The following is a 10,419-nucleotide window of genomic DNA, read 5'->3' as shown; positions in this document are numbered from 1 at the left end:
CATGGCCAGCAGCAGCACCCAAACCCCATGCCTTGCACCAGCACCATAGCTGGTCCCATCCCGTCCCATCCCATCCCAACCATCCCACAGCAACAGCTGCCCCCTCCCCAGGGACCACAGCCGTGCCACCCCACAGGACGTCCCACCTGCACCCTTCCCCCTCCCCGGGGCGGGGTTAGGCTGGACGGGCAGAGCAGCCCCACTGCAAAACCCTCCGTGGGGCTACGAGGACCAGCTCAGCCCTGGCGCCCGCAGTGCCCGCAGCTCTGGAGAAGAGGGACTCGGTCCCCAGCAGGCACGGCGGGGCCGGGGCCGAGCGGAGCGCAGGGGCAGCCCGGGGGTGGGCGCAGGTCCCGAGCCGGGCCGGGCCGGGCCGGGCCGGGCGGGCGCGGTACCGGCCCCGCCGCAGGAATGCGGCCGCCCCGCGCCCGCCCCGCCCGCAGAGCAAACACGGCCGGGGCGGCTCCGGCGGGGCCCGGCAGCTCCCCGGGGCTCCGGCCCGGCCCTGCGCCCGACGGGGCCCCCGCGGCGGCGGCGGCGGCTCCTGCTGGACGCGCTCGCCGGCTCGGCCCGGCCGCAGCAGGCAGGAGACGGCCCCGGAGGAGGTGAGTGCGGGACCCCCGGCCGGACGGGGCGTCCCCGGGGCCGCGGGGATCCCGGCGGAGCTGGGGGCCAGCCCGGCCCCGTCGGGGCGGCTCCGGCAGCGGCACCGCGCCGGGGTCTCCCGCGGGGAGCGGCGGGCGCAGGCAGAGGTGCCCCGACAGGGCCGGCACGGGGCTGCGGCTCTGACCCTCTGCCCGCCCACAGGACATGCAGGGACACGCACGGGGCTCCGGCGATGGCATCGCGCGGCTGCGGCACCAGCTCGGGGATCTCACTCAGGTGGAGTCCGGGGACGGAGCTGGGCTGGGGGTCCCCCGAGCCCCGGGCACCTGAGGGCGCGCATCTCCCCAGTGCACACGCTGGGTGCTGCCAGCACCCTGGAGCGCCGGGCCGCGCAGCCAGGACCCCAACGGGCACTCGTGTCACCCCGTCCAGGAGAACGAGGAGCTGCGTGTCACCCTGCTCGAGGCCGAGAGCAGCGTCTCCCAGCTGCAGGCAGAGCTGGAGCAGCTGCGAAAGGACCTCTCTGACCAGGCCAAGCAGCAGAAGAGGTGATGTTTGGTGGGGAAGGGGGCGGCGAGGCTGTGCCCAGCCCGCGGAGGCTCTGCCTGCACATCCCCACAGGTGCCCAGCTCCGGCACTCTGCAACAGAGGCTATTTCACCCGTCAAACGTGGGTGCTGCACGAGAGCCCCAGCCATGTGGAGGGAGGGCCCCAGCACCGCCGGCAGGGCCGTGCCAGACCTCGGGCTTGGCAGCCTCTTCCCTGCCACCCTGGGGCAGGGCCAGGCCCAGCCCGGGAAACGCTGCCCTGCTCACTCAAGTCTCGAGCACCGGTGGCCAGGGAAGCCTGTCTGCAGCTGCTGGCAGGTCCCTCCAGGGCTCTTGGTGGCAACCCCTGCAACCCTGGGTGCTCTTGGGGCCCTCGACTGTCCCAGCACCTCTACCACCCCCAAAACTGCCTGCTGGGTTCAGGCTAGGAGGTCCCGCTCAGTCCCTGTGCCAGGTCCAGCCCTGCAGCAAGGATGCCGTCTCTCTGCAGAGAGCAGCTGACGCTGAGGGAGATGGCAGAGGAGAACCTGGCCTTCACGAGCTACATCAGGACGCTGCAGTACGTATGGGCCTGGCAGGGCAGCGCTGGCACGGGACATAGGCAGGTGCCAGGCTGGGATGCGCCTGCCTGCGGGTCACCGCTGTGAGTCCAGCCCTTCCCTGGTTCGGTCCCTGCACCTGCTGGGTCTGACATTGCTCTCGCTTGACAGGGCAACTAACAGGAGCCTGTACGAGAGCAACAACAGCCTGCGCTCAGCGCTGCTGCTTGGCTCGGACAGTAGCCCGAGAGAGGTGAGCCCTCCAACTTCTGCAGAGTGAGGCCTGCAACCGCTGCAGGAACGGAGGGCCGGGGCCAGCACCGGAACAGGCAACAGAGGGTGGTCAGGGATGCTGGGCACCGGCCACGTTGGCAGGGTGCAGGTGGGCTCAGGGCTGCCCTTGCCTCCTCTGCCTGCACCCCCAGTGCAGCGCAGCGCAGAGGGTGCTGCACATGGGAGCCGTGGGAGCCCCTGGAGCTGGGGGTGCCCCAGGCCTGCTGGGCTCCTGCTGCTCCCAGCCCACGCTGGGAGCTGGAGAGCCGCGGGTCGCCTCGGCGCTGAACGTCTTGTCCCCTTGCAGCCATCATCCCCTGCTCGACAGCACCGTCCCCTCACCGCCACCTCGCGTGGCCTGCTGGAGGGCACCAACAGCAGGTGAGTGAGCACGGCCAGGAGAGAGCTGGCCGCGGCCGCCCCCTCCCTCACCGCTGCCTCTGGCACAGGTACCCGGCAGACTCCTCGCACAGCCCGTTCCCTGCTGCGGCCTTCTGGGCAGGCAGAGACCTGGGTCGCGGCAGCCCCGGCCTCGGGCAGCGGCAGAGCTCAGCCTCCAGCACAGATGCGGCCTCGTCACTCAGCAGCACCGGGAGCGAGAGCTCGGAGGATGCGCCTCCCACCAGCCCTCGCTCGGACTCCGAGGTGACGAATTTGCCCAGGGCCTGGCACCCGGACTAGGAAGGGATGCAAGTCTGCTCACCCGCAGCTTCTGCGGCCAGTGGAGACCTGCAGTGGGGTTGGGGCTCCCCCAGTGCCCCACACCCTGCCCATGGGCTCAGGCCCTGCAATGCGATGTCCATCACCCAGCAGGTGCCCACCCCCCAGCCAGGTGAGGCAGAAGGATCCCACCACCATGCAAGGCACTTTGGCAAGAGAAAGCTTCCTGCCTTCATACCAAAGGTAACCACCGACACCCTGGCTGGGCACAAATAACTAGGGCAGGGAGAAAAAGCACAGGGTGGGCAGAGCACATGCCACCCTCCCACAAGCACCACGTCCCCCAGAGCCCTCCTGTTTATTCCCATCAGACACAGGAAACCACAGAGGAACCTGCAGCTCCTTGTCCCATTTACCGGCTGGTGCTGGCTGGAGATGGTGGTGCTGGGAAGTCCAGCTTCCTGCTACGCCTCTGCGCAAACGAATTCAGAGGAGACATCCCCACCACGCTAGGTACTGGGGACCAAGGCGAAGGGGCAGGGAAGCAGGAGAACAGCACATGACTGTCTTTCCTCAGGGGTGGACTTCCAAGTGAAGCAGCTGCTGGTGGATGGGGAGCAAACCACATTACAGATCTGGGACACAGCTGGGCAGGAGAGGTGAGAGGGGCCAAGGCTCCTGCTGCTGAGCTGAGCCAGCAAGGGCCACTTCCGCAGCTTCAGGCAGGCTGCTTCCCACTCCACCAGGGCTGCCAAGGTCACTGCACAGGCACAGCAGCTGCTGGAGGGAAGGCAGCCGAGTCCTCCGCTGCAGAGGAACCCCTGGCGCAAGCTTGGGATCGCGGCGCGAGGCGCAGCCCCCACAGGCATGCCAGAGGGCCTGGCCCCGCAGCACTAACACACTTCCCGGCACCAGATTCCGGAGCATTGCCAAGTCCTACTTCCGCAAAGCCCACGGCGTGCTGCTCCTGTACGACATCAGCTCCGAGAGCAGCTTCCTCAGCGCCCGCCAGTGGATCGAGGACATCAAGGTAGTGGAAAGGGTCTGACAAGCCCCGAACCCTCATGGAGCGGGGCAGGAGCCTCGAGGCTTCCCCAGAGAGGGCTGGGCTGCGCCCCAGATGGTCTTAGGGAAGCAGAGCTAAGTAATGGCAAACTGGACCAACTCTTAAGCAAGCTCCAGGGTCAGCCTTTGGGAAGTGCCTTTCTTTGGGAGGGGCTGGTGTTTGCTGTACGGTTTAAAACTGCGCCCTTCCCCCTGGGTGCGGGGGAGGACTTGGTGCCGCACAAGCACAACAGGAGGCAGCCAGAGCTCAGAGACAGCAGAGCTCTGCAGCTCCTGAAGGAGAGCACACCCCAGGCTAGGACTGCACCAGCCAGTGCCATGGCTGGAGACTGCTGGGCCCCACGGTGGCCTGAGCTGCCCTTTCCTCCCCCAGGCCACCGAGAGACCGCTTCCACTCATGCTGGTCGGGAACAAGATTGACTTGCGCCCAGGACTGCCAGAAGCAGTAGGGGTTCACACCACGCATGGAGAGAAGCTGGCCATGGTAAGCACACGTGCCTCTGCGCCCACAGGGCGGGCAGGGACACTGCTAACACAGGCTGCTCTCCTCCTCAGGCCTATTCAGCCCTGTTCTGCGAGACCAGTGCTAAGGATGGTACTAACGTGGTGGAGGCTGTGCTGCACCTAGCCCGGTGAGGAGCTGCCTGCCCTGTCCGGTTGGGATGCAGCTCACCCAGCTGCAGGAGGGTTTGCAGTGGTCACCCGGCTCCCATCCTGCCAGAGGGCAGGCAGGACCTGCTAACACTGCTGCTCTTGACCCCACAGGGAAGTGAAGAGGGCAGCAGACCTCAGCAGAGGTGACAGCACTGGACTGGACTTGAGCATTCCTCCAAGGGCAGCTCTGAGCTGCTGCAGGACCTAGTGCAGGAGAAGAGCAAGCTGCTGGGCTTCACCACACACACAACTACCTGCTCCTACATCTGCTGTTATTCTACAGCACTGTCCACGCAGTTGCTGGGGAACAGGCAGCTTGCCCTGCTCCAACTTCTGGACTGGAGATGTTTTCTCTTCTTTTGTAAGTAAACTTTCACAACTTGCTGGCTGAAGTTGCTGTCTATGTGGAGAGGCAGCCAGGGAAGTGGTACTCTGGCCTTACTCAAAGGGGTTCCTTCTCTCTAGGCTGGGCCCTGCCCCATGCCCAGGGCCCTACTGCCCTGTCTTGCCCTCCCTCACATCTCCAGGGCAGGAAACAAGCAGGATTTTGGGGGGGGAATCATGCTGTCTGCTGCTGCTCCTGGCATCCACTTAGCAGCACGGCCCACCACCATCCCACCTCTCTTTCGTTCCAAATCCCCCGGTGCCCCAGCCAAGGCCTTCCCTTTCAAAGCACAGGCTGACGCCTCTGCCCAGCGTCAAGTCAAAGGCAGCCGTCTGCAGTCCTCGGTAGCCCGAGAGCCTCTGGCGCTCGCTGCCCTGCCCGCTCCCCATCAGCGCGGCCTCGTCCCGAGCCCTCTCCATCCCCATCTGCTGCAGAAGCGGTCAGAGCCCGTGCCCATGCCCCCGCCCTCCGACCCCCCGTTGCCTTAGTCTGACCTGCGCCACTCCTGCCATCCCGAACAGCCCTCTCCTGGCTCTATTTTCCTGGGTTTCCACCCCGCTTCCCGGGACATCCCCCCTTGCTTCCGCCCGCCAGCACGGCCGAGGCGGCCATCGGGGCCCGCTGCCCAGCGGCGGCCGCGCCGGCCGGGGCAGGCGCTCAGCCCCGACGCACAGCACCAGGCAGGGCCTGCAGGGCTCCACAAGCTACTTTAATAGGAGGCGGCGGCGGGGCGGGGCGCTGCCGCGGGCCCCGGCGGGCCGGGCCGGGCCGGGGGCGGCGCGGGGCATCCTACCGGCGGCGGCCCGGCCCCGGCCCCGGCCTACTTGGTGCCCTCCTTCTTCTCGTCGGCCTTCTTCTGCTTCTGCTGCATGATCTCCGAGTCCCTGCGGGAGAGCGCGTCAGGGCGGCGCCGCGCCGGGCCGGGCCGGGCCGGGGGGCGGCAGGGCGGGCGCTCACCTCTGCTTGCGGGCGGCGGCCGAGAGCCCGTCGTCCCGCCGCTTGCCCTTGCCCGAGTCGCTCTGCTTCTTCAGGTTCTTCTGCCGGGCCAGTTCGCGCTGGTTCCCGCCTGCAACGGCACGGCCGCCTCAGCCCGCCCGCCCGCCCGCCCCCGGCCCGGCCCGGCCCGCCCGGCCCCCACTCACGGGTCATGGCGCCGCTGCCTCCGCCGCTCCGCCGCCACGTCCCGCACTGCCCCCGCCCCCCCGCCCCGCCTCGCCCTATAAGCGCGCCGCGGCCAATCGCCGCGCCGCGCCCGCCCCCGGCCGCCCTCCCATTGGCCCGCCGCGCCGCAGCGCCCCGCCTGATTGGCCGCGGGCTACGGCCGCCGTCCTGCCGACGGCGACGAAAGGGCCGGAAGCTGCCGCGCAGGCGTAACAGCCCCGGGGGCGCGCGCTGCCCTCCCCGGGGAGGCGGGGCCTCGCAGACCCCGCCCCTCCCTGCCCTGGCGCGCGGGGCGGGGCCGGGGCAGAGGGGCGGGGCGGGGGGCCGTGCAGTGCAGGGTGCAGTGCCGGGTGCAGGGGCATGCAGGGCAGGGGCGGGGTGCAGTGCAGGACCATGCAGTGTGGGTGCAGTGCTGGGCACGGGGCCGTGCACTGTGGGGTGCAGTGCCAGGTGTGGGGCAGGATGCGGGGTGCAGTGCAGGGGCGTGCAGTGCGGGTTGGAGGGTGCAGTGTGGGGCGCAATGCAGGGTGCGAGGCAGTGTGCATTGCGGGGATGGGATGCAGTGTAGGGTGCAGTGTGGGGGACAGGTAAGGAGCAGTGTGGTTGCAGTGCAGGGGCATGCAGGGCAGGGTGCAGGGCAGGGGCAGGGTACAGTGTGGGGTGCAGTGTGGGGTGCAGGGCAGGGGCATGCAGTGTGTGGTGCACTGCAGAGTGCAGTGCATGGTGCAGGACAGGGGCAGGGTGCAGTGTGGTGTGCAGTGCAGGGGCATGCAGGGTGGGGGCAGGGTGGGGACAGGGATGAACTGCAGGGATGGATTGATGGAGGCAGGGTGTGGTGCAGTGTGGAGTGGTGCAGGAGAGCAGTGCGGGTGTGCAGTGCAGGGCAGTGTGGAGCACAATGCAGAGCACAGTGTGCGGCAGGGTAGCAGTGCAAGGCGCAGTAGAGGATGATGCAGGATGGTGCGTCGGCACAGTGTGGGGTGGTGTAGGGTGCAGTGTGGGGGTGCAGTGAAGGGTGGTGCAGGGGTGCAGTGGAGGGTGATGCATCGATGCAGTGCAGGAGCGCAGTGCAGGGCAGTGTGGGATGCAGTGAAGGGTGGTGTGTCCATGCAGTGTGGGGGTGCAGGGCAGGGCGGTGAAGGGATGCAGTGAAGGGTGGTGTGTTGGTGCAGTGTGGGGCGGTGCAGGGATGCAGTGGAGAGTGGTGCATCCATGCAGTGTGGAGGTGCAGTGAAGGGCGGTGCAGGGACGCAGTGCAGGGTGATGTGTCAGTGCAGTGCGGGGGGTGCATTGCAGGGGGTGCAGGGATGCAGTGGAGGGTGCTGTGTCGGTGCAGTGAAGGGGTGCAGTGCGGGGCAGTGTAGGGATGCAGTGGAGGGTGGTGCGTCGGTGCAGTGCGGGGGCGCAGTGCGGGGCAGTGCAGGGATGCAGTGCAGGGTGCTGTGTCGGTGCAATGCAGGGGTGCAGTGTGGGGCAATGCAGGGATGCAGTGGAGGGTGGTGCGTCGGTGCAATGCAGGAGTGCAGTGTGGGGCAGTGCAGGGATGCAGTGGAGGGTGGTGCGTCTGTGCAGTGCGGGGGTGCAGTGCGGGGCGGTGCATGGATGCAGTGGAGGGTGGTGTGTCAGTGCAGTGCGGGGGCGCAGTGTGGGGCAGTACAGGGATGCAGTGGCGGGTGGTGCGTCAGTGCAGTGCGGGGGTGCAGTGCGGGGCAGTGCAGGGATGCAGTGGAGGGTGCTGTGTCGGTGCAATGCAGGGGTGCAGTGTGGGGCAATGCAGGGATGCAGTGGCGGGTGGTGCATCGGTGCAGTGCGGGGGCGCAGTGCAGGATGGTGCAGGGATGCAGTGGAGGGTGGTGCGTCGGTGCAGTGCGTCGGTGCAGTGCGGGGCGGGGCGGCTCCCCCGTCCTCGGCTCGACGCCCGGTGCCCGCTGCGGCCCGGGGCACCGGCGGCTCCGCAGGCTCTGTGCGGGCGCGGCGCGGCGCGGCGTCCCCCGGGGGCTCGGCCGCTCAGCCCGGTCCTTCGGCCGCGGCCGGCGCCGAGGGTCTGCGGAGGGACAGCGGCGTGAGCGCGGCAGCCCCCGGCCCGGCCCGGCCCGGCCCGGCCCCGCCGCCGCCTACGCACCCGGGGCTCCGCGGCGGCGGCGGCGGGGCGTCGCGGGGCTCCTCGGGGGCCGGGGGCGGCAGCCGCCCGGAGCGGCGCTTCGCCAGCCGGGAGAGCTCGGCGTGCACCGCCTGCGGGACGGGAGAGCCGCTGCCGCCGGGGCCGGGCCGCCCTCGGCCGGGCTCCGGCCGGCCGCGCCACCGGCAGCGGCACCGGCACTGGTACCGGCAGCGGCACCGGCACCAGCACCGGCACCGGAATCAGCACCAGCACCGGCACCGACACCAGTAACGGCAGCGGCACCGACACCGGCACCGGAATCAGCACCAGCACCGACAGCGGCACCGGCACCGGCACCGACACCGGCAACGGCAGCGGCACCGACACCGGCACGGCGCGGGCACCGGGGCCGGCCGGGCCGCCGCGCGCACCTTGCTGGCCGGCTCCAGCTGCAGGGCTCTCTTCAGGGCGAGCGCAGCCTCCTCGTCCCGGCCCTGCTCCGCCAGCAGCTGCGGGCAGAGGAGCGGGCGGTAGCGGGGCGGCACGGCGGGACCCCGCCGCCCCCGGCCCGGCCCGGCCCGCACCTTGCCCCGCCTGAGCAGCGCCTTGCCGTTGTCCGGGCTGATGCGGAGCGCGGCCTCGCAGCAGGCCAGCGCCTCCCCGGGCCGCTGCAGCTGCAGCTCGGCGGCCGCGCAGTTGTTCAGACACTTGACGCGCTGCTCCCGCAGCTCCTCTTCCTCCTGGGGCCCGGGCGGCGCTGCGGGGGCAGAGCCGGCATCAGCGGCGCCGGCCCCGCCGCCGCCCCCCGCCGCGCCGGGCCGGGCCTCACCCGCGCCGGGGCCGTCGAGGGTGCGCAGCGCCAGGCGGTAGGAGCGCAGCGCCGCCGCGAAGTCGCCGCGCGCGAAGTGGAAGTTGCCCCGCTGGCGCTTCTGCGCGGCCAGGCGGAGGCGGGCGGCGGGCGGCAGGCGCCGCGGGTCGGGGCCGTCGCGCACCTCCAGCAGCGTCACCTCGAAGAGCAGCGGCGCCTCGGGCGGCACGTCGGGCTCCCTGCGGGCACAGCGCCGCTGCCTCCCCGCCCGCCCGCCGCCCCGCGCCGCCCCGCCGCCCCCGCCGCCCTACCTGCCCGGGCGGCCGTAGCCGTAGCGGGGGGCGGCGAGGAAGAAGGAGACCTCTCCCGGCTGCATGGTGGGGACGCCCAGCTCCAGCGCCTGCGGGCGGCGGGGCACCGGTCGGGGCGCAGCCCGGCGCCACGACGGCTGGCGGGTCGCCGCCGCCGCCCCGCCGCCCGCAGACCTGCACGACGTCGCCGTGCCCCGGCACGAAGGTGAGCCGCGGGTCCCGCTCCACCAGGCCGCCGTCCTCCAGCGCGCCCAACGCCTTCACCGACACCTCCTGGCCCGGCCGCGGCCGCGGCCCGCCCCGGCCCTGCCGCACCAGGCGCTTCCGCAGCAGCCGGTCCCCTGCGGGCCAGGCGCGGGCCGTGAGAGCCGCCGCCGCCGCCGCCGCCGCCGCCGGGTCCCGGCGAGGGCACTCACCGGTCAGGTCGCTCCAGCCGCCGGCCCCGAAGAGCGGCCCGAAGCCGCCGGGGCCCGGTGCCACGAGCTCCTCCAGCCGCCGGTAGAAGAGCGGCTCCTCCTCGCGGACCGACGGCACCGCCATGGTGGTGTGCGGCATGCGGAACCGCACCGCCCGGCCCCGGCCGGGCCCCCGCCGCCGCCCCCCGGCCCCCGCCTCCCGCTCCGGGGAGCCGCCGGGCTGCGGCGCCTCCATGCCCGCCCGCCGCTACGAGCCGAGCCCGGCCCGGGGGGGCCCCGAGCCGCCGCGCCCGCAGCCCGCCCCGGCCCCGCCGCCCCGCGCCCGCCCGCGCATCCCGCGCCCCCGTGCCCTAACGCCGGGAAGCCGCTCAGGGGATTAGCGGTGACGGCAGGGGCTTTGCGGGCCTGCGGCAAAAATAGCCGGCTCCGCCCCAGGGCTGCCGCGGGGCTCCCCCCGGCCCGGCCGCCGCCGCGCGGTACCGGCCCCAGGCACCGCGCCCCGGTGTCACCCCGCCCCGGGGCCGCCCCGGTGTCGCCCGGCTGCCGCCCCGGTGTCACTCGGCCCCAGTGCCGCCCCGCCCCGGTGTCGCCCCGGTGTCACTCGGCGCCGGGGCCGCCCCGCGCCGGCGCCCGCACTCCGAGCCATGCGGCGGGCGCGGACGGAGCTGCGCGGGCGGCTCCGGTACCGGGGCTGCGCGCGGGGCCCGCGGCTCAGCCTGCTGCACGTGAGGCTCTCGGAGGCGGCGGCGCGGGCGCTGCGGGGCTGCGAGCGGCGGCAGGTGGGAGCGGCTGGGTCGGGGGCGGCGGGGAGCCGGGCGCAAGCGGGACTCACCCGGGTCTCTCGTTGCAGGGGGCGCCGGGGCCCACGATCGCCTTCCGGGGCAGCCAGGGG

General features: G+C 71.7%; 4 protein-coding genes across 5 annotated transcripts in view; 1 reads left to right on the top strand and 3 right to left on the bottom strand.

The window, feature by feature from the left end:
• HYPK (huntingtin interacting protein K) overlaps positions 1–10,419 on the bottom strand; it is a 55,735-nt gene that overhangs the window by 9,287 nt on the left and 36,029 nt on the right. The window contains exon 1 of one of the 2 annotated variants that reach the window (XM_068958445.1): positions 8,139–8,143. The exons of the other annotated variant lie outside the window; for it this stretch is intronic. The gene's annotated coding sequence lies outside the window, so the exon portion shown is untranslated. Of the gene's footprint in view, positions 1–8,138; positions 8,144–10,419 lie in introns of those variants that run through there. 2 annotated transcript variants of the gene reach the window in all.
• On the top strand, positions 507–4,935 carry LOC104141024 (ras and EF-hand domain-containing protein-like). Its single transcript, XM_068958429.1, has 14 exons — positions 507–605; positions 808–882; positions 1,039–1,154; positions 1,645–1,713; positions 1,865–1,946; positions 2,274–2,347; positions 2,416–2,611; positions 2,780–2,869; positions 2,998–3,139; positions 3,204–3,285; positions 3,542–3,656; positions 4,065–4,175; positions 4,247–4,323; positions 4,457–4,935. Exons 2-14 carry the CDS (start codon positions 811–813, stop codon positions 4,551–4,553), a joined length of 1,323 nt encoding a protein of 440 aa, XP_068814530.1. The 5' UTR covers positions 507–605; positions 808–810; the 3' UTR covers positions 4,554–4,935.
• SERF2 (small EDRK-rich factor 2) lies at positions 5,494–5,934 on the bottom strand. Its single transcript, XM_068958446.1, is given in 3 exon segments — positions 5,494–5,614; positions 5,662–5,796; positions 5,873–5,934. Coding segments are annotated over 3 exon segments (237 nt in total). The 5' UTR covers positions 5,880–5,934; the 3' UTR covers positions 5,494–5,519.
• LOC138068926 (peptidyl-prolyl cis-trans isomerase FKBP8-like) lies at positions 7,899–9,762 on the bottom strand. Its single transcript, XM_068958837.1, has 8 exons — positions 9,528–9,762; positions 9,286–9,452; positions 9,112–9,200; positions 8,822–9,039; positions 8,577–8,749; positions 8,424–8,501; positions 8,014–8,123; positions 7,899–7,935 (listed from the first exon to the last, which is right to left on the bottom strand). The coding sequence occupies exons 1-8, from the start codon at positions 9,760–9,762 to the stop codon at positions 7,899–7,901; spliced, it is 1,107 nt and encodes a 368-aa protein (XP_068814938.1).

Source organism: Struthio camelus, chromosome 12 (assembly GCF_040807025.1).
Source record: "Struthio camelus isolate bStrCam1 chromosome 12, bStrCam1.hap1, whole genome shotgun sequence".
NCBI classification, from domain to species: Eukaryota; Metazoa; Chordata; class Aves; order Struthioniformes; family Struthionidae; genus Struthio; species Struthio camelus.
The sequence above is the reverse complement of the archived record's forward strand: the minus strand, read 5'-3'. Positions and strand labels throughout refer to the sequence as shown.